Source organism: Ictidomys tridecemlineatus, chromosome 3, assembly GCF_052094955.1.
Source record: "Ictidomys tridecemlineatus isolate mIctTri1 chromosome 3, mIctTri1.hap1, whole genome shotgun sequence".
NCBI lineage: Eukaryota > Metazoa > Chordata > Mammalia > Rodentia > Sciuridae > Ictidomys > Ictidomys tridecemlineatus.
The window spans coordinates 50,227,413-50,252,788 of record NC_135479.1 but is presented as its reverse complement, the minus strand read 5'-3'; the positions used below and the strand labels follow the sequence as shown (position 1 = coordinate 50,252,788).

General features: G+C 46.2%; 3 protein-coding genes across 16 annotated transcripts in view; 2 read left to right on the top strand and 1 right to left on the bottom strand.

Annotated features, from left to right (window-relative positions):
- The window catches only part of Mink1 (misshapen like kinase 1), a 50,559-nt gene extending 47,257 nt beyond the window's left edge, over window positions 1-3,302 (top strand). For all 14 annotated transcript variants that reach the window (XM_013363787.4, XM_013363790.4, XM_013363795.4 and 11 more), the window contains 8 exons: window positions 426-593; window positions 702-845; window positions 1,059-1,193; window positions 1,358-1,458; window positions 1,541-1,690; window positions 1,778-1,937; window positions 2,029-2,168; window positions 2,450-3,302. In XM_013363787.4, coding sequence (XP_013219241.2) covers window positions 426-593; window positions 702-845; window positions 1,059-1,193; window positions 1,358-1,458; window positions 1,541-1,690; window positions 1,778-1,937; window positions 2,029-2,168; window positions 2,450-2,533 — 1,082 coding nt within the window. In that variant the 3' untranslated portion in view covers window positions 2,534-3,302. The remainder of the gene's footprint in view (window positions 1-425; window positions 594-701; window positions 846-1,058; window positions 1,194-1,357; window positions 1,459-1,540; window positions 1,691-1,777; window positions 1,938-2,028; window positions 2,169-2,449) is intronic.
- Window positions 3,303-3,865: 563 nt separating this feature from the next.
- On the bottom strand, window positions 3,866-8,163 carry Chrne (cholinergic receptor nicotinic epsilon subunit; the record flags this gene model as incomplete). The annotated part of the gene is made up of 11 exons (XM_078042734.1): window positions 3,866-4,087; window positions 4,203-4,309; window positions 4,397-4,583; window positions 4,678-4,792; window positions 6,014-6,128; window positions 6,204-6,404; window positions 6,770-6,870; window positions 7,300-7,455; window positions 7,592-7,701; window positions 7,827-7,871; window positions 7,996-8,163. Coding segments are annotated over 11 exons (1,461 nt in total), but the record flags the coding sequence as incomplete, so codon positions are not given.
- Window positions 4,779-5,874, top strand: C3H17orf107 (chromosome 3 C17orf107 homolog). Its single transcript, XM_005337362.4, has 4 exons — window positions 4,779-4,982; window positions 5,078-5,269; window positions 5,387-5,665; window positions 5,749-5,874. The coding sequence occupies exons 1-4, from the start codon at window positions 4,839-4,841 to the stop codon at window positions 5,845-5,847; spliced, it is 714 nt and encodes a 237-aa protein (XP_005337419.2). The 5' UTR covers window positions 4,779-4,838; the 3' UTR covers window positions 5,848-5,874.
- Window positions 8,164-25,376: the final 17,213 nt, after the last annotated feature.

Genomic DNA, 25,376 nt, shown 5'->3' with positions numbered 1-25,376 from the left:
GACTTCTGAGACCCCTTGACAGAGGAGGCACATGCTCAGAATGGTGGCCAAGGGACCTGGGCAGAAGTACAAAATGGATAAATGACAATTAGGATTTGAACCAAGCCTTTTTTTCCCCCCTTTTTTTTTTTAATTTATTTTGGTAGTTGTAGACGGACAGAATGCCTTTATTTGTTTATTTTCATGTGGTGCTGAGAATCGAACCCAGTACCTCAGGCATGCTAGGCAAGCGCTCTGCTGCTGAGCCACAACCCCAGCCCTTGAACCAAATCTTTTGACCTTGTACCTCTTCCTTGCACCTCCTTGTTCAACAGTCTTTCCCTTCCCTTCTGAATATTCTGAGGTACCAAGGCCATGTGTAGGGGGTTGGAGATAAAGAGATAGGTGAGAGGGCTGCAGCCTACCCTCCCTCTTCTTCCTGGCAGCCCTAGTAGGTGGAGAAGGAGGTCGGCTAGATCAGCTACAGTACGACGTGAGGAAGGGCTCTGTGGTCAATGTGAACCCCACCAACACCCGGGCTCACAGTGAAACTCCCGAGATTCGCAAGTACAAGAAACGATTCAATTCTGAGATCCTCTGTGCAGCCCTTTGGGGTAAGCCAGGCCAAGAAGGCTGAAGAGGGGTCTAACACAGCTCCTGCACTCACAGTCAGGTGAGGGTCCTGGCTCTGCTTCTGACCTGCCTGAGGGCTCCTGTTGCAGGGGTCAACCTGCTGGTGGGCACAGAGAATGGGTTGATGTTACTGGATCGAAGCGGGCAGGGCAAGGTGTATGGGCTCATTGGGCGGCGACGCTTCCAGCAAATGGACGTACTGGAAGGGCTCAACTTGCTCATCACCATCTCAGGTATGTATGTGGAGTGGGGGGAGGGGCTCAGCTCCTCAGCTTTGTCACCATCTTCAGCCTGGGGAGGAGGGCAACCTTGGTCCAGGAGCCAGAAGGTGGGGCCACACTTGTGGTTTGCAGACAGGATGGTGGGGAGGCAGCAGCTGGACCTCCAATGAGGACGGGAGTGTGTGTGTGTGTGTGTGTGTGTGTGTATGTGTGTCCACCCCTCAGGGAAAAGGAACAAACTGCGGGTGTATTACCTGTCCTGGCTCCGGAACAAGATTCTGCACAATGACCCAGAAGTGGAGAAGAAGCAGGGCTGGACCACTGTGGGGGACATGGAGGGCTGCGGGCACTATCGTGTCGGTAAGGATGTTAACAGAGTGGCCAAGGAGAAAAAGAGCCTGGGCTGAATGCTGGGAGAGCCTGAAAGCTGGACACGTGGTCCTGGACTTGGGGCAGCTTGGTGGCAGGCCCAGAGCGGGCTGAGAAAGGAAGTTCCTGCATCTGTCTGTCTTTTCTGCCTCTAGTGAAATATGAGCGTATTAAGTTCCTGGTCATTGCCCTGAAGAGTTCAGTGGAGGTGTACGCCTGGGCCCCCAAGCCCTACCACAAATTCATGGCCTTCAAGGTAATCTCAGCCTCAGCCCCATGACACCCTTTCACCGTCTAGCTTCTCCACCTATTCCCCTAATTCCTCCTATCCTCTACAGTCCTTTGCTGACCTCCCTCACCGTCCTCTGCTGGTTGACCTGACAGTAGAGGAAGGACAGCGGCTCAAGGTCATCTATGGCTCCAGTGCCGGCTTCCATGCTGTGGATGTAGACTCGGGGAACAGCTACGACATCTACATCCCTGTGCATGTGAGCTTGGTGGGGCTGTGGGGAGAGTGGGACCATCCACTCTGGGCACCAGACCATGGGGACACAGCCCACCCTTCTCCTCCTCAGATCCAGAGCCAGATCACGCCCCACGCCATCATCTTCCTCCCCAACACTGATGGCATGGAGATGCTGCTGTGCTATGAGGACGAGGGTGTCTACGTCAACACATACGGGCGGATCATTAAGGATGTGGTGCTGCAGTGGGGAGAGATGCCCACCTCTGTAGGTGAGTGATGACCACCCTCCAAGCCACTTGCCCCTCAGGTAGCACAGGAGAGCAGCCTGCTCACTGCCCCTCCTCCACCTTCTCCCCACAGCCTACATCTGCTCCAACCAGATAATGGGCTGGGGTGAGAAAGCCATTGAGATCCGTTCTGTGGAGACGGGCCACCTGGACGGGGTCTTCATGCACAAAAGGGCCCAGAGGCTCAAGTTCTTGTGTGAGCGGAATGACAAGGTGGGAAGCTCTTTCTCTTATCTAAAGGTCCCTGGGCAGAGATCTGGGGAGGGAATGGCTGTGGTGTCTTCCTGAAAGGAGACCTTTAGAAACAGTGTGCAGGCCTAACATCTGCCTTACCTCTCCTTTGGTTCTGAGAGCTTTTCTGATGCCTCCTCCCCTGGGATCTAGCAGCATACCTCTGCCTTTTGTGGGGCTGCAAGAGGTACCCCCATCTCATTCTGCAGTTCATTACTTCCTCTGTCTCACCCCAACCCTTGGTGACTTCTTCTCCTACCCAGGTATTTTTTGCCTCAGTCCGCTCCGGAGGCAGCAGCCAAGTTTACTTCATGACTCTGAACCGTAACTGCATCATGAACTGGTGACGGGGCCCTGGGCTGGGGCTGCCCCACACTGGACCCAGCTCTTCCCCCACAGCCAGACTTCCCAGGCCGCCCCTATTTCCCCTCCCTGGGCTTTTGCTTTTACTGGTTTGATTCACTGGAGCCTGCTGGGAACGTGACCTCTGACCCCTGATGCTTTTGTGATCACGTGACCACCCTCTTCCCCAACATGTTCTCTCCCCACAGCTGTGCCTGTCCCCAACTTCTGGGGAGGGACACAGCTTCCCCTTACCAGGAATTGAGTGGGCCTCGCCCCTCCCCACTTTCTCCATTTAAGAGGAGAGTGCTTGGGGCTTAGATCCCTTTCCCCACTGCTGCTGACTGGGCAGGGCCCTGGACCCCTTTATTTGCACGTCAGGGGAGCCGGCTCCCCCCTTGAATGTACCAGACTCTGGGGGGGGGTCACTGGGCCCTAGGTTCTAGGGGGGTCACCAGCCACTGCAGGGGCAGGGACCATTTCCTCATTTTCTGAAAGCACTTTAATGATTCCCCTCCCCCCAAACCCCAGGGAATGGAGTGGGGACCCCGCCAGCCAAAACATTCCCCCCTTCCCAGCCCCCATCTCTTCTAGCCTCTCCCCTTCCCTGGTGGAGGGAGGGAGCAGGAAGCTCTCACCCTCCATGCTCCCCCTTGCTTGCATCTGTATATAGTGTGAGCAGCAAGTAGCCCTTCTCCTTCCCTTGCCCCTCCTCAATGTAGTGGCCTTGGATATCCCGTTTGTTAATAAAGACAATTCAACCAGCTCCCACCATTTCAGGCCCCATATTATTCTGTTTTTTCGCATAACCCTGGATATTAGCCAGGGAGAGCATGCACCATTGGACTGGTAGGATTAGGGCTGGGGGAGTGGGGGATGGAATCTGTGATGAGTAATTATGGAGGTGGAGTGGGCTGAGCCAAGAAAACCTAGAAGACATGACAGGGCACACCAGGGCATCCTCAGCCACAGCCTTCAGTGGTGACCTTCACTGAGGGTATTGGGTCCCCACCTATTCTATCAGAGTCAGGCCAAAGAAGCACAGGGCTTCCTGCAAGTCCTGCAAAGGGGTCTCTCCTAATAGCTATTAACTGGATAAACAGAACTTAGAAGCTCATAGGAGGCCTGGAGTCACTAGGGCTGGGCTGGAGAAAAGCCCAGAGGTCAGCAAGGCTGAACTGAGGAGGGCAAGCCTTGCTTTCTGGAGGATTGGCACCAACAGCCTGCCTGAACCATCCACCCTCCACTTCTGTTGACACCTGGACAGGGACCAGGCCTGCCCACATGGTCACTGTGGTACCTCTTAGGAAGGAAACATAATACATAATGGCAACCACTTGTTTTTTCAAAATCTATTTCCTGCTAGAGGTGGATGGGCAGTTGTAGTGCCAGCAGGTACAAGCTCAAGCTTGGATACAGGGTGGGTAGGGGAGACGAGGCACTTGGTTGAAGTAGCCACCAAGGAAGATGAGGCTGGAACCGACACTGAAGAGCACCAGTGCAGCCCAGAAACAGATGTTGTCAAGGGCCTTCCCCATGCGCACCCAGTCGGACACCTCCTGGGGAAGAGATAGTAAAGCTGAGTCCCTAAAGGAATATCTGCAAGAGCTAGGGGCACAGGAGACAGTGGGAGGCCTCTGTAGTTCCCCATCCTGCCTCTGGCTCCTAACCCACCTCACCAGTGGCCTCCTGGTCTCTAGTACTTTCAGCCACAAAGTTCACAGCATCCACACAGCAGCGGATTTCCGGGGCTGCAGCACCCAGACTCTGGCAGAGGGCAGCTGGCAGGGGCGAAAACCGGGGCTGGGTCACTAGGTTTCTTCCACTTCGGATGCCCCCATTGGCCCGCTGGGGCCCGCTGTGCTCACCCGTCCAGGCCCCGTGCCGGTGCCTCTGCCCTTCAAACACAAGCTCACTCCGTGGCTTTTTCAGGATCAGCTCCTCTGCGCGGAGCAATATGCCCACCGACGACGCACGCCTCGGGGTTGAGGCGGCCCGGGGAGCCTCAGGAGACTGGCGAGATCCCAAGAGGCGCGGCAGCAATTCCAACAAAACCTGGGGCAGGGCAGGGATCAATTCCAAGCCCCACCTGCCACTCAAGGGCGATCCCCCTACCCCGCTCCCCACCCTAACCGCCTCCTCCGCTTACGTGGCGCAGCCTCTGGGACGTGGCATGAGTGGTGGGCGTCCGCAAAGACACATTAAGCACAATGACGCAATTCGTGACAATGAGCGTGGCAACCACCATGACGAAAATAAGATACCTGAGGATCCCCGAATTCATGACGTTACAGCATACTGGCTTCTCTGATGTCACAAACACACCTCAAACCCTACCTGCTCCCCCTCAGTGAGGCCCTACTGCCTCTCCCACCATCTGTGGCGGCCATGAAGGGGACTCCTGGATCCCTAGACACTCTGCTGTGGGTCTACCACTTCCACAGCTCCACCGAGGTGAGGCTATGCGAACAGTCCACCCTAAGGGCAGCCTAGGGAGGCTCAAAGGCACCCCACACCTGATGATGCCACTATCCCTGCTCGTTCTCCAGGTGGCCCTCCAGCCCCCTCTTTTGTCTTCACTGGAGCTCGCTGTGGCTGCAGCCCACGAGTATCTGGAGCAGAAGTTCAGAGAACTGAAATCTCTGGAGCCGCGGGAACCGCCTGCCCGGAAGCCCACCTTAGTGTTGGTGCTAAGAGAAGCTGCATCCAGCATCATGAATTTTGGCGCCACCTTGTTAGAGGTGCTGCACTAGGGATAGGGTGTGAGGAGGAGTGCGGAGAAAAAGGACTGGGTAAGGGAATTAGGGCAGCGAGGCAGAGACCTCGTCCCCTCTCTAGCCCCTATACTCCCAATGCAGATCTCAGCCCTGTGGGTGCAGCAGGAGATGCGGAGACTGGATAGCAGCGACAGCAGCACTGGCCTAGCCCTGAACTCCGGGGATCCAGGCAGAGCGCTGGCGCGGGTAGCCCTGGCTGCCGGCCAGGGAGCTCAGCAAGCCGGGGCTGCAGCGGGTGCCAGCGCCAGGCTCCTGCTCCAGGGGGCGTGGCTGTGCCTGTGTGGACGCGGTCTGCAAGGGTCCACCTCATTCCTGCAACAATGGCGACCCCAGCTGGGCCTTAGGATCCCCGGGGAACCGGTGAGTTCGGGATGAGAGGGGCTGTGTTGAGGATCAGAGGTGGTGGGGCTGAGGAGGCACTGAAGACAACTATCCTCCACCAGAAATACTCAGGAGACATGAAGGTGGTGCCCAGAAGCAGTGAGGACACCGGGGAACCAGGAAATCCATCACAGACCCGGCCCCACACTGCATCCAAATAAAGCCAGGAGGGAAGGAGACTGCCAAAATTTCTAGAGTCCTTTGGTCTTGGCCTAGTCCCTACCCAGGCCGCCCTCGGTCCCACCCTCAAGCTTCCATGTCCAACTTTTCTGACTCTGACTTCTACATTGACCCTGCCCCCAACGCCAGAATTCACTCTACCCTTACCTGCCCAGCAGCGGCACACTCAGAGACGTCTCTGGGATTTTCTGGGCAATTAGGAACAAGAAGACAGTCTGAGCGAGCAGGACGTTGATAGACACGGTGCATTTCTGGCCACCAGCTGGAGCGAACACCCAGTGAGAGCGGGCCTGACCCCAGGAGCGAGCCCAGGTTTAGGTTTGAGGCTACTCCTTACCCTGCGCTGGTAGAAAGTAGGCGAGCAGCACTAGGCCGGAGATGAGGACGCAAGGCACGATGATGTTAATGACGTAGAAAAGCGGCTTCCGGCGGATGATGAGCGAGTAAATGACGTCAGTTTCTCTCTGGCCGTCAGCGGAGCCGCTGTCATAGTGGCGGATCATCCCCGGGCAGAAGTCAATGGCCCACTCGCCATTCTCTGCAGGATGGGAGGTGCAGTCAGTCAACTCTGGCAAGTGGGGCATCCTGCCCTGCTCTCCAGCTGCACACCTGACCATGGAAACCTGTAACTTCTGGCCAAGAAAGATGCAGCTGTCTGACCAGGGTGCATTTCTTGGGCCATGAACATCGGGCAGAAAAGGGCAGTCCTAGCCAGGGTATGAAAAGAGCACAAGCAAGGAGCCAAAACTAAAATGACGATCAGGAATTCAGAAAGGGGTCAAGCTAAGGCCGAGTTGTCTAATATGTTCTCAGGATGCCTGGTTTGGGGCAATCCCACTCTAATGAATCCCCTCTTTAGACCCCATCTAGAATTAGGTTTTTCAGAGCAAGAGGGAACTTCACCAGTAAAGGCCACGGTGTCGATATCTATCTTGTTAACGGCCTGGCCATCTTCGTCCACTGCAAAGACGAACTCCACCTCTTTGGCATTGTATGTCTGAGAGCTGTGGAATCAGAACCAGGGAACCCACCCAGAAACTCAGACCTGGGTCCCTGCTGTGGGCCCCTCCCTGGAAGCTTGAATATGGCTTAGAAATAAGGCTTCACCACCTTACCCAGACCCCACCTGCACACCCCTGCTTCCTTTTTGCTTTTATTTTGTTGAAACAGAATCTTGCTATGTTGTCCAAGCTGGCCTCCAACTCCTGGAGTCAAGCAATCCTCCTGCCTCAGCCTCCAGAGTAGCTAAGACTACAGCTGCCCACCGGCCCCAACCCTACTTAGAACCCAACTCCAGCAGCCCACCCCATTCCAAGGCCTGGCTCTGCCTCTAGACAAAGCCTGGTCTCAGGAATCCCACCTCCCCGTCCTGCTCCGCCCCCTGCTCCAGGCCCTTCCCACAATCATTCGGGCCTCTGAGTAACTCTTCCCACCGGAAAATGAGTGAGCAGTTCTGCCAGTCGAAGGGGAAGTAAGTGACCTCCACGGCACAGGTGCTGCGGTAGATGGCTGGAGGCAACCAGCTCACGTAGCCACCCTCATAGATGAGCACATTGGCGTCGTAGGCCACCCCGAACTGGCCGTCAATACTGTGGGCTCAGAGAAACCGTGCTTTTTACACAAGTGGGTACACCTGTCCAAGCACCCAGCCACCCACCTCACCCAAGTCCTGCCCAGCCTCTGAGGCCGGCTCCCCTCCAGCCTGGTGGCCTGACTGGTCCTTACTTGTTTTCCAGCACAATCTCTGGAAGCCACACGAGTTCTGAAGGGACCCGCAGGGTTTCTATGCCCCCAAAGTCATCCTTGCTGTAGTTGAATCGGTAATCATGCCAATCCTATGAAGAGTTGGGAGATAGAAAGACATGTACCCCACATTTCCCACCTGGTGCTGCCTCCAAGAAGTTTGGGAGAAAAGGGTCTCCTGGGCAAGACCTCACACTGCTCCCCAGATTTGACTCACAATTCCAATCCAGACGCTGGTAGTAAGGGTCTCTTCCTTCTCATTCTGCAGATAGGAGTTTGGGTGATTGAAATAGGATTTCAAGGCCAGAAACGAGCCTTAGGGCAGAGTTCAGTAGTTGGGGCCAGAAATGGGATTTTAAGGTCAGGGTGGGAGTGGGACATCTTACCAATGATATGAGATTGGTCAGGGTGACCTTGAGGCTGATGGTAACAGTGTCCTCAGGCTCCTTCACTGGCCGGCATTCTGGGTCATAGTTGTCGAAGAGATGGTGATAAAGATTCAGCTCCTCATTCTTTCCCTCACCTCTGACTGGGATAAAATCAAGAAGGAAGGGTCACTGGACACAAAGAGGCAGGAGGGCTTCTCCTCTCTGCCCCTGTGGGTCTACACAGGTCCCTGAGGCTCTGTATCTTTCTATAGCTGTCTCCTAAGCCAACCATATCCCACCTGGGGACCAAAGCTCTCTATTAGTGCCTTCATGTCAGTATTTCTGTGTATCCACTTGCCTCCCTGACCCCTGTCCTTACCAACGAGCCCCAAGAGGAGTAGGGCACCAAGCAGAGCCCATGCCATCCTGCTGTCTGGTTCTGAGTTATTCTGAGCTTTGGCAGGGTTGATGGGGGACAGGCTAGGGTGCATGTGCGAGAGGGAGGAGGGTGTTAGTTCCGGGACCGGTTAGGGAACTGTCACCTAATCCTCTACCCACCCTTGCTGCAGCTGGGGACATTTTGGCTACATCTATTGGCAACTGCCCCACCTCATTCTGGCATCCTTTACCTGGTCTTCAGCCAGCTCCCCAGCTGCAGACCTAATCTCTCACAAAACGAGAAGGTTTTGAACAGCACCTGGAATCACAAGCCCACAGCAGGGTATGGAGACCCTTCTTCAACATGCGCCAGTGTCCTTTGCCCTGTGCAGGTAACTCTACCTGATGAGTTACCCTCTGGGGATGTGCACACCCCTTGCCTCCCATACTTACCCATATGAAGCACACACTATCACCACCCACAGCCCTGCCAAGCTCACACTAACAGTTCCTGCCAGCAATGTTTGACAAAAAGCATCATAAAGGCCACATGAGGGAGGTGGGAATTAGTCAGCAGTAACAGATTCCATCATTCTGCAATATAAGGTCCTTTGACAGCCTGATCCCCAGATCTGCCCACCCCTGGTCCCCTCTGTGTGAGGGACCCTAGGAGAAGTTCCAGTTCTCCTTAGTGCTCCCTGCTGCCACCTTGTGGCCACAGATGATAATATGGTGTGGCTCACCTGGCTTCCTGAAAAAAAAAAAACACCTTAACCTTTTCATTGTTCTTTCTTCTTTGAGGGGGCGAGGGTCCTGGGGATTCAACCCAGGGTCTCCTAACCACTATGCCACATCCACAACTTTTTTTATTTTTAATTTGGAGACAAAGTCTTGCTAAATTGCTGAAGCTGGCTTTGAACTTGGTATTCTCCTGCCTCAGCCATCCAAATTGGCTAGGATTACAGCCAGTATCACCACATTTGCTTTTTTTTTTTCTTTTCTTTTGAACTGGGATTGAACCCAGAATGCTGTGCCACTGAGCTACATCCCAGTCCTTTTTTATTTTTGTGAAATGAAAAGAATCTCGCTAAATTGCCTAGGCTGGCCTGGAATTTGCCTTCCTCCTGCCTCAGCCTTCAGAGTTGCTGGATTACAAGTATGGGCCACCACTCCAGGTTCATTGTTTCTTGAAACCACTCTCATCATTCACTGGAGTGCTTATTTAAAATGCAGATTCCTTGACCGTAAAGGTGGTACATGCCTGTAGTCCCATTGACTTGGGAGGCTGAGGCAGGAGGATCTCAGCCTCAACAAATAAAAAGGACCGGTGATGTGGCTCAGTAGTAAATCAACTCTGAGTTCAATCCTCAGTGCCAAAAAAATAAAATAAAATGTAGATTCCTAGCCAAGAAGTACTTTTTTTTTTTTTTTAAGTGCTGGGGACAGAACCCAGGGCAAGCATTCTACCACTGAGCTACATCTCCAGGCCTGGGATAGGCACTTTTTATGATACTACTTCTTCACACCAATCCAGCAAAGAAATTACCATTGTTCTGCAGGCATGAAGGACTTTAAGGTGGAGGTCCAAGTTCACACAAGTATGCTGGCAATAATGCATGAGATGTATTAATCAACTGTATGGATCATGTACACCTGTGTTCATTTTGGTCTTCACAAAGTACTTTCATGTCCCTCATTCTTGGTCTCTTCCCGTTGTCTATAAGGTCCCTCATTATCACCTCCATGTTACAGGTGAGGACCCAAAGACCAGCACGTTTGTGTGGCTTCTTGCCCATTTCCCACACATCCTTAAAGCCTCTGCTCCCACCTTTAACTGCCTGTCATTCCTTGTTTTCCACTTCAGACCCCTAGAAGATCTCTTGGTCCCAGCTCACCTCTTGTACCCTACATGGCTGGTACACATCTTCCTTCTCAGTTCTGTGCTGCTACACATTCCATAGCCTCTGAGATAGGTTGTAATAAATGCAAATATTTATTCCAACATTGCTGGTCACTTACATGGTTCCCCACAAAGCCCAGATGCTATGATTACAGAGATGAATAAGACATGCCTCAAAGACTTGTTGACTATTGGGAGACACGCAAATAAAGACTGCTAATACCAGAACTGTGAAAAGAGTAAAAACCAGGAGCCATGGAAGGTATCCTACAGTGAATCACATCCACTCAGGTCTGTCTTAAGAACAGTGAGGTTTCCTGTTTCCTGTGGGCTTACATATGAGCTGGGACAACACTTCACCAGTGTCTGAGGCTGGGACCATTTGGAGGACCTAGTAGTCACCCCCACCTCTCCTCTGCCACTCTGTTTGTGCTGTGTGTTCTTCTCTCTGTGAACTAGCTTGCCTGTTCTACGTGTCTCACCTTTCTCCTGCATAATGTCTGCATCATTCACTGTGGTCTTGGCCCAACATCACCCTTTTGTCTTCTCTCTGCACATGTCACCAACTCAGCCTTTGTTCCATCACTACCTGCCTGATACCATGAAGACTGTGGGTGCTGACAAGGAAGGGTTGTGGGGTTGACTTCCACTTGTCCCATTGGCCAAGGAAGTGGGCGTGGCAGGCCCTAGGACTGGCTGCACATCTGATGCCTCCCACCACTCAACAGCCCAGCTAGCTTCCCACCTCCTTCCCTTAACACCCTGTCATGATCCCCCTCTCACTGCCACACCCAAAAATTCACTCTATCTTTCCCAGCAGGGTTGACGATTCAATTCTTGCTTCCAAAAGTGATTATGGAAGGGCCCTTCAAAAAGTCTCAACCCAGAGTCCAGTGTCCTCTGGTTTAGGTACCACCTAGTCCAAGTGTGACTTCTATCCATTCTCCAAACAGTGGGTGAAATCCTCCATTTACCATCACTGATATATCCTGTGAAAACAATTCATCACACACACACACACACACACAAATACAACAGTGAGCAAAACTATCCTTGGGCCACCAATCTGCATATAGGAGAGTTGTTGAGGGGTGGCCAGAGAACAGAAACCTTCATCCCTTGATTAGGATTGTATGCCACTGGCCCCAGGCAGATGTCACAGTTAACAGAACAGCACCTATAGCTGGGGTTATCACTTGTAAGTGAAGGTCTTATCCAGATCAGTGAATCCCATGGACATCTGTTTGTTGCTTTCCTTCTCTTATAGAGTCAGTGCATCAGAAATCCTTCCCTGAAGGGGCGCTCTTACCCCTCCTGCCCCACCCACCCCTCCCCACCACAGCAGTCCATTCCTGCTGGTGCTGGGAGCAGAGCAAGAATTCTTAGGTTTACCCAGGATAAGGGTCTAAGCCTTCCTGCCCCTTTAGGGGAGTCAGACACAGGCCTGTGTTTTATAGATGCATAATGAAAATTCCAAAGAACCTTAGTAGGCTGCCTGACCAATTTGTTCCTGGGAACATCTTGACTTACAAGCTAGGGCCCGGAGATCTCCACTCAACAGGAAACCACTCCTTTCGCCAGTGGCTGTTGGATAACAACTCTGAACAGCTGCAGCTGCCCTCTGCGGTGTGGCTGCCAGGCTGCTGTTTCTCAGCCTTCAGGGGCCGCACTGTGGAAATATCCTCAAGCCCATCTAACGAGGGCCCCTTCTGCATCCAACACAAAGAACCACTCACTCTTTCTCCAGTGAACGGAGAAGCAGGTTTGGCTGAGCCAGGACAGGGAGCGTCCAGCAGACACTAATTGCTGGATTGCTTCCCTCATGAGAACCCAAACACATGGCTGAGACCATCCTGGTTGGCTGGGTTGCAGGCACTTTAGGGCAGAGCCTGGCACATTATAGATGTCTGATAATTATCTACTGAACAAATTAATATGAGAATAAACAAAGGAGTGATTTTTCTTTTGCAGGGGTGGGGAATGGGTACTGGGAATCATATTTGGGGTGCTCAATCACTGAACCACATCCCCAGCCCTATTTTGTATTTTATTTGGAGACAGGGTCTCACTGAGTTGCTTAGCGTCTCACTGTTGCTGAGACTGACTTTGAACTTGTGATCCTCCTGCCTCATTGAGATTACCTGCGAGTCCCATCATGTCCGGCAAGAAGTGCTTTTTCTGCAACATTGTACCTTCTACTGAAAATTGTTCCCAATCATGTGTCCCCCATAGGATGTGCCAGCTACTTAGAGACCCCATTCCTTGGCTAGAGTTGATTGGTCGTGGGGAGGATACCTGAACCCAGCCTGGCCAAAGAAAGTTCTTCCCTGGGAATTCTGTCAAACAGGAACTCTTGAAGGCAATCTCTGTTGCCACAAGGTATGGAATTTAGATGCATCAGGCGTCACATTCGCTCCTTGTCTTTTACTTAAGTGAGAGAGAATGCAGCAGATACACAAAATCAAGTAGAGACAAGAAAGAGCCTTTGGCATTCCAGTCTTTGGGCCCGGAAATTCCTCAGGCCCCATGTGTTCATCTCCTCCAGACCAGTTGCCCAACACTTCCTTTGTTTGAATAAGGTATCTCAACATCTTTCCAATAAATCCCCCTTTTCTTAGCTTAAAAATACTAGGGTTTTTAAGGTCGGGGATGTAGCTCAGTGATACAATGCCCATGTAACATACCCAGGGCCCTGTGTTCAATCAGCAGTGCTGCAAAAAAAAAAAAAAAATTTTAAAGGATTTTTTTTTTAATTAAAATAAGCCAGCCAGGCATAGGGACACACACTTATAATCCCAACAACTTGGAAGACTAAAGCAGGAGACTCTCAAATTCAAGGCCAGCCTGGGCAATTTAGCAAGATCCTGTCTAAAAAAATAAAAAGGTCTGGGGATGTGGCTCAGAAGCAGAGAAACCCTGGGTTCAATTCTCAGAACCCCAAAATAAGTAACTAAATTTAAAAAGTTAAAAATTGAAAATAGCCAGGCATGGGGATATCTGAGCTATTTGAGAGACTGAGGCAGGAGTATTGCAAGATTGTAGCCAGTCTCAGCAATAAAAAAAAAAAAAAAAAAAAAAAAAAAAACCTGTCTTAAAAAACAGAGAGAGAGAGAAATGGCTTGGTAGGTAGGTAGATCAGTGTGGTAGAGCACCTCTGGATTTAATCCCCATAACTGCAAAAACATAAAATAAAATAAAAATCATCAGGCTCCATAACACAATACCCAGAAAAATCTTACTGGCATTAAAAATACATCACTGAGAAATTGAAGAGTGCAGAAAAAGCATAATGAAAATTTAAAATTTTCCTCTTTCTTCTTTATATCTCATTCCTCTCCCCAAAGATTAATAGCTTCTATAAATCCTAGACCAAAATTCAGCATGTGTATGTGTGTGTGTGTGGGTGTAGCTGTATAGATATACATATACACAAAACAAGCACTAGACTGTGTTTACTATGCTCCAACTTTTTCCCACTTAACATAGACATTGCCCCACATCACAAGTCTCCCTCATTGTTTTTTTTTTTTTTTTTTTTTTGGCACTGGGGATTGAACCCAGAGGCGCTTTACCATTGAGCCACACCCCAGCCCTTTATTTTTTTTATTTTGAGACAGGGCCTCACTAAGTTGCTTAGGGCCTCACTCATGTGGTGAGACTAGTCTTGAACTTGGGATCCTCCTCCCTCAGCCTCCTGAGTCCCTGGGATTACAGGTGTGCACCACTGCACACAACTCCCTCATTCTTTTTAACTAACATACAGCCAGTATATTAGCATGGATGTCCTACTGATCATCTATCCACTTCCCAATGGAGAGACATTTAAGATGCTAACAATATTGGGTTTTGCACTTACATACCATGCAACAGTGAACATATCTGTGCATTTATCTTTGACATACATTTGCACATATATCCATGAGGCAAAGTCCTAGCAGTGAAATTGCTGGGGCAGAGTTCACACATTATTTTAAAAAACTGTTGATGACTTTTGCCAAATTGTTCAAAAAGCACACACCCACTTACATTCATACCAATAAAATATAAGATTGCCTGTCTCCCCAGGATAGAATATTATCAAAAGGTTTAATTTTTTCCAAATAATAGGTGAAAACTATAATTGCATTGATATGAATTGCATGACTGCAGTGAGGGTGAGTTTTTTGTTCTTGTTGTATTGTTTGTTTGTTTTTTTTTTGGTGGGGAGTACTGAGGATTGAACCTAGGGGTGCTCAACCACTGAGCCAAATCCCCAGCCCTTTTATATATTTTATTTAGAGACAGGGTCTCACTGAGTTGCTAAGTGCCTCGCTAAATTGCTGAGGCTGGCTTTGAACTCAAAATCCTCCTGCCTCAATCTCCAGAGCCTCTGGGATTCCAGGCATAAGCCACCGTGCCGGCTAGATTTTTTTTTTTTTTTAACTGATGTGCTAGCCATTTCCAATACATGCATTCTTTTCCTGAAGTGTGCCTATTCATGTCCATGGAATGAAATGTTATTTACTCTTATGTGAGAAACTGCTATTCTATGAAGATAGAACATTACATTAATGTAGCAAATAAAGCTTAATCAGAAAATGCTATTGACTGGGTGCAGTGGCGCACACCTGTAATCCTAGCAGCTCTGGGGCTGAGGCGGGAGGATCACAAATTCAAAGCTGGCCTCAGAAACTTAGAGAGACCCTCTCTCAAAATAAAAAGTAAAAAGAGGGGCGAAGCTCAGTGGTAAAGCACTTGCCTAACTTGCAGATGGCCCTGGGTTCAATCCCCAGTATGAGGGAAAAATAATTGGTGATTGGAAAACCAATCATCGAGTTAACAACCAGATCCTCATATCACTCTACCTCCACCAGGCGGATCAAATATTTGAAGATAAAATGAAGAAAGTTCAAGACTGAAACAAGGATAAATGTATTCCTTATCTCAGAAGAAAAATGGTCTTTCTGTCCTTTCCCAAAGCTCCAAATCAGAGACCATAAAGAAAAAGAAAAAAATATAGAAAACTTCTGTAGGTCCCAAAAATATAAACACAAGGCAAGCAAACACAACCTGGAAGAAAAGGGCTGAGGCTGAAAGCTGGCCTCCTTTATGCATAAAGTCTCATGTCCATAACCACGAAAAGCTGAGAGGATGATAAAATAACCTGGGCTGCTGGTTCCGCCTCAAAACCCAAATCTGAAGATGGAGCAGGGTCAATGCAGTCTATAAAAACTGTGAGGAATCCCTGGGAAAAGAGGCAGTGGGGGATCCTGGTATTGGAGGGGACAGGCCAGAGGAGAAGGAGTGAAGGCCAAGGGAAAGAGCCAGCAGAAATTATATAAAATCATAATAAATAATTTCAAAACCAGAGGGGCCGCTGGGCACATTGGCACACACCCAGTGACTGGAGAGACTGAGGCAGGAGGTGGCAAGTTTGAGGCCAGTCTGGGCAACTTAGCAAGACCTTGTCTCCAAAATAAAAAGGGCTAGGGATGTAGCACAGTGATGAAGTACCCCTGGGTTCAATTTGCAGTACCAAAAAAAAAAAAAAAAAAAAAAAACCAGGAGGCTGGTTCCACAGTCTAACTATTGTGAATTGTGCTACTATAAACACTGATGTGGCTGTGTCCCCATAGTATGCTCTTTTTAAGTCCTTTGGGTATAGACCAAGGAGTGAGATAGTTGGGTCAACCACCCTCATACTGGTGGTTCCATTCCCAGTTTTCCAAGGAATCTCCATACTGCTTTCCATATTGGCTGCACCAATTTGCAGTCCCACCAGCAGTGTATGAGTGTGCCTTTTCTCCCACATCCTCACCAACACTTATTGTCATTTGTCTTCATAATTGCTGCCATTCTGACTGGAGTGAGATGAAATCTTAGAGTAGTTTTGATTTGCTTTTCTCTAATTGCTAGAGATGATGAATATTTTTCATATATTTGTTGATTGATTGTATATCATCATCTGAGAAGTATCTGTTCAGGTCTTTAGCCCATTTATTTATTGGGTTATTTATATTACTTAGCAATAAAAGAGAATAAAATCATGGCATTTGCAGGTAAATGGATGCCCTTGGAGAAGATAATTTTAAGTGAAGTTGGCCAATCCCAAAAAGACAAATGATGAATGTTTTCTCTGATATAAGGAATCTGATTCATAGTGGGGTAAGGAGGGGGAGCATGGGAGGAATAGACAAACTCTAGATGGGACAGAGGGGTGGGAGGAGGCATGGGGTTAGAAATGATGGTGGAATGTGATGAACATCATTATCCAAAGTACATGTATGAAGACACGAATTGGTGTGAATATACTTTATATACAACCAGAGATTTGAAAAAAATGTGCTGTATGTGTGTAATATGAATTGTAATGCATTCTGACATAAAAAAGGAGGAGGGTGCGAGAAGGAGAAGAGGAGAAGATAAAGAAAGAAAAGAGAAACAGAGGGGCAAAAAAAAATTGTGTGTGTGAATGGGAGGGAGAGAGGGAGGGAAGGGCTCGGGTTGTGGCTCAGCAGTAGAGCACTCACCTAGCATGTCTGAGGCCCTGGGTTCCATCCTCAAAAATATTAAGAGAGAGAGTGAGCAGGAGCAAATGGGAGAGGAACAATGAGAGGGAAGGAGGAAAGGAGGGCTGTTTAGCAATTTCCTTGGGGATCTGATCTATTCATAGGAGGGTCCCCAGGTCCAGGGTGAAGCACCCAACCTCCTCAGACTGCAATCTCTTTACCCACTTGGGTATAGAAGAAAGAAAACAAAAGTCTTTGGAACTTACCAGAACAGGAAAAGAGTCCGTACTGTTCATTTTATTAAAGGAGATTTTGAATCAACTTCTCACTTTGAATCAGAGGAAGAAGACAAAAAGAATGAAGCATAAAGGGGAGTCTCCATGTCCACAAAGAGTGGACAGTAGCTTCTGGGAAGTTCCACGATGTTGTGAGCTTGGCTTCAGAAAGCAAGGAGATGGTAGTGGACAAGGCAGTGGAGATGTAGATGCAGCCCTCTGATTCTAAAACTCCAGGACATAAGGATTCAGAGAGAAATTTCTAAGAACTCTCAATTCCCAACTGTTTGATGAGGTGGGAATCCCTTAACAAAACAGATGCAAGATGCGATTATAAAATGATATGATTTAAATCCAGGGGTTCATGCTCCTCTTATTGGTGTACGTGTGTATGTGATGCTGAAGATTGAATCCATGAGTGCTCTACCACCAAGCTACATCACCAGCCCTTTTTATTTTATTTTGAGACAGGATCTCACTTTGTTGCTAAGGTTGTTCTTGAGCATGAGGTCCTCCTGCCTCAATCTCCTAAATATCTGGGATTAGAGGTGTATACCACCACATCCAGCTTTTACTAGCTTTTAATACTCTTACTACCAATTCTTAGTATTTATACTATTAATATTAAAAGTAAGTGTGAGTCTTTTTTTTTTTTTTTAATCTAAATGAAAATGTAAGCCAGATGCTTACATTCCACACTTGTAATCCCAGCAACTCTGGAGCTGAGGCAGGAGGATCAGGTATTCAAAGCCAGCCTCACAATTTAGCGAAGCCCTATCTCAAGAAATAAAAAGGACTAGGAACATGGCTCAGTTAAGCACCCCTGGGTTTATTCCCCCATACCAAAAGAAACAAACAAATAAATGTGGAAACATAAAATGGACAATCATTTCAGAAAACTGACCATTTCTTATAATGTTAAGTATGCATTTCTCCCATGACCTAGGAATTCCATTCCTGGGTATTTATCCAAGAGAAAGGAAAGGAAAACATATGTCTGCAAAAGATAGGCCCAAAATATTCATAGGAACTTTGTTGCTAATAGCAAAAAACTAGAAATAACCTAAATACCATTCATGAGATAACAGATAAACAGACCACTGCAGGTCTAACAGTGGGATACTGCTCAGCAATTAAAAGAAACACTGAGTGGCTGAGTGTAGGCTCAGTGGTAGATCATTTGCTTAGCATATGCAAGGCCTGGTTGAATCCCCAGAACCACAAACAACAACAAAAAGGAACACTGCATATTCTTACACTAACTATAGAAAACAAGGATGGATCTCCAGTCACACTGGCTGGTGTGCACCTTAAGAGCATCACTTGAGCCCAGCCCGAGAATAGAGTAAGACTCAGTGTCATTAAAAAGAAAGAAAGAAAGAGAGAGAGAAAAGAAGAGTGAATCTCAAAAACATTATGATCCAGACCTAAAGGAGGACATACAGTGTGATTATGGGAAGTTCTAGAACAACTAAATGATAGACATAAGATCAATGGTGGTTTGGTTGGGAGGATTGACTGGGGAGGGGCATAGGGATTTCTAGTAGGAATGGTAATCATAGGAGTAGATACATTTATCAAGATCTGTGTGTTTCTATATAATTTTTAAAAGGGTTTTAGTTAAAAAATAAATAAATAAATAAGCTGGTCTGGGAATGTGAGTACTTGACCAGCAAGTGCGGAGGCCCTGGGTTGGATCCCCAGCACCACAAAAACAAACAACAACAACAAAAAGCAAGTCAATATCGTCTAGGTACACACTGTAAATTGCTTACTCAACATAGACCTTTGTATTACAATTTTTTTTTCAGTTCTGTGAATGAAACCCAGAGTCTTGCACATTCGAGATGACTGAGCTTTACCCAGAGCCCCCTGCTTGAATGACCTTCCAAAAGGCCATTTTTAAATAATTACAAAGAGTATTTGCTGTCAGATGCTATGTGTTACACTTTTTTTTTGGTACCAGGAATTGAACCCACTGAGCCACATCCCCAGCCTTCTTTATTTTTTATTCTGAGACAAGGTCTCACTAAATTGCTTAGGACTTTGCTAAATTTGCCGAAGCTGGCTTTGAACTCCTGCCTCAGCCTCCCAAGGAGGGTGCCACTACATCCGTTTGGGTAATACTTTTTCCTTCTTTCTTTCTTTCACTCATTCGTTCTTTTTTGTTGGGGGGCAGGGGGTACCGGGATGAACTCTGGGGCACTGAACCACTGAGCCACATCCCCAACACTATTTTGTATTTTATTTAGAGACAGGGTCTCACTGTGTTGCTTAGAGCCTCACCGTTGCTGAAGCTGTGTGCCACCGCACCCGGCTCTTTCTTTCTTTTTATTATTTAGTTAGTTAGTTTTGGTGCTGGGGATCAAACCAGTGGCTCTACCACTGAACTGCATCCCCAGTCTCTAATCACTATGGATTACGCTTTGGGGTTACCTATTTTTGTAAAGTATAACAAATTGTATAAAATACAAAATAAATACAATTCCTATCTATCTTCCTTTTTCTTTTCTTTCTTTCTTTTTTTTTTTTTTTTGGTACTGAGGATTGAACCCAGGGGTGCTCTACCACTGGCCTATATCCCCAATTCCCAGACTTTATTATTTTTATTTTGAGACAAGGTCTGAGGCTGGTCTCAAACTTACCATCCTCTGCTTCAGTCTCCCCAGTTGCTGAGATTACAAATATATGCCACTGCACCTGGCTTCCTATCTTCCTTTCATATTAACATCTCACTTTTTTACTCCTTATAATACAATCATGAGAGACACACTTTCATCGCATACAATGTTTTATGAGTTTTTTAGTGACAATTGGATTCATCTTTTTATTGCCCTTCCAATTTTTCCTTATAAAATTTACTTTATATGGCAATGATTTCATGAAATCATTCTTCCTTTTAAGTATTCTTTGTTAGAGTAGAACTATTAATCATGAATATTTCTTCCACCAATAATATATGGGAAACTAGTAGATACTTAGATATTGTTAATGGTCCTGTTCTATTTTTGAACAAAAGCAACATAAAGGGCGGATACATACCCACCTATCAGGACTGATTACAGTTTCACACTGTTGGGAAGCAGTCTTTGTATTATTTGAATTACACAGCATGTTACATTTTGGTCAAATGTGTAGCTAGTCTTTACAAGAGTAATCTAATTACTTTTAAGATCATGTGATCCTTTCTATTTAAGGATATATAAAAACAATTTTTAAAAGGAATATGTAATCAAAGTGAAATTAACTTCCCCCCTCTGGTCTAAATACAGAGAAAGAAGATTCCCATATTTGATTAAGATTTCTTTATTCCCATCATCTCAAAATGATAAAAGGCTTTGTGGAGCAAGAATCTGAAACAGGAAGTTCTCTTTGCTTTGTACCAACACTGGCTTTTTTTGGTTAAATTCATTTACTCAAAAGAAATGGTACTTTACATATCCAAAAAAGAAGGAAGTATCCATAAACTGAAGCCAAAACAAACAATTATAAAGAATAGCTGGCATTAAAGTGGCAATCAAAGATCTCTCTTTACAGCAAGCCACAACCAGTAGTTTTACAGAGAAATTCTTCCAAACTTTTAAGGAACAGATTATCTATACTTCATACAAATTGCTCCAGAAAAATAAAAAAGAAGGCAAGACAACTAATATTATGAAGGTTTTGTTTCAGCTTAGGACAGGACAAGAAAATTACAATACAGTCCCTCTTTCCTTATGAACATAGATGTGACAGTCTTAAATGAAATACATATCAGCCAAATCCCAAACTTAATTGAGAAATTATCTAATCTTAGTTGAGTTTCTATAAATGGAGAGATAGTCATTTAGATGGGTTAATTTAATAATATAAAGATGTCTGTTCTCCCTAAAATAATTCATAAGTTAAAATTTTCATGACTTGACAAATTTGTTTTAAAATGTATATGACATCTGGATATGGAGGTACATGCCTATAACCCCAATGAGTCAGGAGGCTGAGACAGGAGGATCACAAGTTTGAGGGCAGCCTCAGCAGTTTAGTAAGACCCTGTGTCAAAATAAAAATAAAAAGGTTGGGGGTATAGGTCAGTGGTAGAGCACTCCTGGGTCCAATCCCCAGAACCAATAGAAAAAGATAGTGGGTGGTGGGTGGGGTGTCATCTTTTTAGATATATATATTTGTTTGTTTGCTTTTGGTCCTAGGGATTGAATCCATGGGTGCGTAACCACTGAGCCACATCCCTAGTCCTTTTTATATTTTATTTAGAGACAGGGTCTCATTAAGTTGCTGAGGCTAATTTTGAACCAGCCTCCTTCCTCAGTCTCCCAAGCCACTGGGATTACAGGAGTATGCCACCACACCTGGCCATCTTTCTGGATATTAAAATATACCCCAAAATACCAAAAAATCCATGTCAAACAAACAACAACAAAAATAAGCCAACAAAATAATGTTTAGTAAGGGACAAAATCAGGAAACTGAACAAAGAACATAGCAATAGTCCACCCACAAATGGAAGGTGCAGGTAGCATAAGGCAGCAAGCCATCAATGGGGAAATGTCAGATTAGCAGGTAGAGTGAGCATCTGTCTCACTCTACAGAGAAAAAGGAAATAAAGCTGCATCCCTACCTCACACTATATACAAAAGTAAACTCCCAATGAATTTAACATGAAAGGTAAAACTTAAATCTAACAGATGAGAATGTAGAGTCTTTTGTGAGTTTGGATAGGGTTTTCTTAAACTGTCAAAACCATAATCCATAAAAGAAAACATTGATCAGTTTGAATACATTTCAATTAAGAATTTCTACTCGGGCTGGGGATGTGGCTCAAGCGGTAGCGCGCTCGCCTAGCATGCGTGCGGCCCGGGTTCGATCCTCAGCACCACATACCAACAAAGATGTTGTGTCCGCCGAGAACTAAGAAAAAATAAATAAATGTTAAAACTCTCTCTGTCCCCCCCACCTCTCACTCTCTCTTTAAAAAAAAAAAAAAAAAAAAAAAAGAATTTCTACTCAACCAAGGACAGAACCCATCCCAATACTTAGAGACAGGGTTTCATTAAGTTGCTGAGGCTAACTTTGAACCATCCTCCTGACTCAGTCTCCCAAGCCACTGGGATTACAGGCGTGTGAGACGGCACCTGGCCACACCTGTTGTCTGCCTACTCTGCTCACATTTATTCATTGATTCAAGGAATACTTATTAAGCACCATGCCAGGTACTGGAGCATTGCACAAGGCACACAACCATTAGCACAATTCCTGCAGAAGCACAATTCCTGCAGAAGGATGCAGGCACTGTTGAGCAAGGGAGCAGGGGAGCTCATTCTCCAAGAGGCATCTTTTGGGGGCTGGGGCTATGCCTCAGTGGTAGAGTCCTTATCCAGTATGGGTGATGCCCTGGGTTTGATCCCCAGCCCTGCAGAAAAGGGGAAAAAATAGTGTCATCTTTTCAACAAATGTAGAGGTGGTATTTTGGCAGACTCATTGTAAAGAGTATAATAAAGACTTTAGAGGAAGCATATAAAAATGAGACATGAGGCACAAAGAAAGAAGCACAAGGAGGCAGTTATTTTATGTTTTCAATCCTTCCTCAATTCAAGGAGGAGCTTCTCCCCCTTAGAGCATGGAATGGATTTTTTTTTTCTTTTTTCTCTTTTATACCCCCCAATCCCCACCTCCACCCCCACCCTCACTCTCCAAAAAAAAGGAAAAAAGGTTTTCTTGCTTTGTTAGCAAATAAGAAACACAGGGGACTCCTGTACCAGAGCCTGGATTTTTTTGAAGATTTTTTTTTTAGTTGTTAATGGATCTTTATTTCATTTATTGATATGAACCAGTGCCTCACACATGCTAGGCAAGCGCTCTGCCACTGAGTCAAAATCCCAGCCCATGGACTGGAGTTTTGAGAGCCTACTGTCCCAGAAATAGACTTTAAAACAAAGTTTCTTAACAGCTTTGGCAGGATGTTGTACGAGCTTATAATACAGTGACTAATCTGGTCCACAGAGATCAAAGTGCAATTGACCAAGAGCTAGATCCACCAATGCACAGAAAGCCCTGTTGACAGAATATCCATGTTGAGAGTTCAAGAGACCCCGGGTGGGGGTTGGGGTTGTGGCTAAGTGGCAGAGTGCTTGCCTAGCATGTGTGAGGCACTAGGTTCTGTTCTCAGCACTGCATATAAATAAATAAAATAAAGATCCACAACAACTAAAAAAATATTTTTTTAAAAAAAGAGACCCAAGGTAGATTCCAGGTCACAGGCTTTTCCGGGCAAACACAGGATAAAAACCTTCCATTCCACCTACAGATACTCCTTATTCTGACTCAGGATTAGTTCCACAAAACCTGCTTCTTTTTTTTTTTTTTTAAACACGGGAACTCTTAAAGAAAGGAGGTCTCTCACTATGTTACCCAAACTGACCTCAAACTCCTGGGCTCAAGTGATTCTCCTTCCCCAGCCTACTGAATGCTGGGTCTCTAGGTGGATGTTACTGCATCCAACTGAACCTGAACTTCACCTCTGTCTGGCAAAAAAAAAAAAAAGAGGCAGCACCGTCCCCTTTCCCTATCAGAGCAGTGCCAGAAAAAGCTATAAGAAAGGCTTAAATAAAATCCAAAATTTCATAATATAAGACATCCAGGCTTCCAACGGAGAATCTTTTGTCATACCAAGAATCAGAAAGATTTAGACTGAATAATAATATCAATAGATGCCAATACCCAGAGCAAAGAATTTAGAATTATCTGAAAAATAGTTTAGCCGAGTGTGGTAGCACACACCCATAATCCCAGAAATTCAGGAGACTGAGGCAGGAGCATCAAAAGTTCAAAGTCAGCCTCAGCAACTTAGCAAGGCCCTAAGCAACTCAGCAAGACCCTGTCTCTAGATAAAATATAAAAAAGGACTCGGGGGGCCTGGGGATGTGGCTCAAGCTGTAGCGCGCTTGCCTGGCATGCGCGCAGCCCAGGTCGATCCTCAGCACCACATACAAACAAAGATGTTGAGTCCCCGAGAACTTAAATAAATAAATTCTCTCTTCTCTCTCTCTCTCTCTCTCTCTCTCTCTCTCTCTCTCTCTCTCTCTCTCTCCCTCTCTCTCCCCCCCCCTCTCTCTTTGAAAAAATAAAAATAAATAAAAATAAAAATAAAAATAAAAAAATAAAAAAGGACTGGGGGTGTGGCTCAGTGGTTAAGGCCCCTGAGTTCAATACCCCTCTACCCCCCGCTTTAAAAAATGTTTAAAGTAGCATAATAAAAATGCTTTAACAAGAAATTATGGGGGCTGGGGATGTAATATACTGGGTTCTATTTCCAGCATCCAAACGAACAACAAAAAAAAAAAAAAAAAAGAAAAGAAAATTATTAGCATACTTAAAACAAATGAAAAACATATATAAAGCCAGAGTGGAGAAACAGAAGATATAAAGAAGAACTAAATGGAAAATTCAGAGCTGAAAAATATAATAACTGAGATTAATGCTCAGTGACTGGGCTCAGCCACAGAAGAGAGGCAACAGACAAAAAGAATCAATGAACTGCAAGATACAACAATAGACATCACCCAGTCTGAACATCAGAGAGAAAACAGACTTAAAAACAAAAAATCCTCAGGGACTGTGGGATGATAACAAAAGATCTACCATTTGGGGTAGATTGGAAACAGAGAATCAAGGGTGGAGCTGAAAAAGTAATCCAGGGAATAATGGCTAAAACTCTATACATGCAAATAGCTGTGCAAACTCAAACAGGACGAACCCAAAGAAACCTAGGCCAAGACATACCATAGTTATATTTTTTAAAATTAAAAAAAATCTTAAAAGTGGCCAGAATTTTTTTAAAAAAGCACCCACCTATAAGGGGAAAACCAATTCTTTTTTTTTTTTTTGGTTCTGGGGATTGAACCCAGAGGCACTTTACCCTTTACTACTGAGCTACACCCCCAGCTCTTTTAATTCCTTGAAACAGGATCTAAGTTGCTCAGGGTCTCACTAAATTGTTGAGGCTGGCCTGGAACTTGGGATCCCCCTGCCTCAGGCTCCTGAGTCACTGGGACTACTGGTGTGAGCCACCACGCCCAACTAAGACATATTAAAGTTACATATTTTTTAAAGCTAAAAATCTTAAAAGCATGCAAGAAAAAAAAAAGGCATCTTGGGCTGAGGTTGTGGCTCAGTAGTAGAGCACTTACCTCACATGTGTGAGGTACTGCATTCCATCCTCAGTACTACATAAATATAAATAAAGATATTGTTTCCATCTACAACTAAAACCATCTTTTTTAAAAAAGATGAGAAAACCAATTTGAGTGACAGTGAATTTCTCACTAGAGAAACCATGGAGGCCAGAGGAAGTGGCACAATATTTTT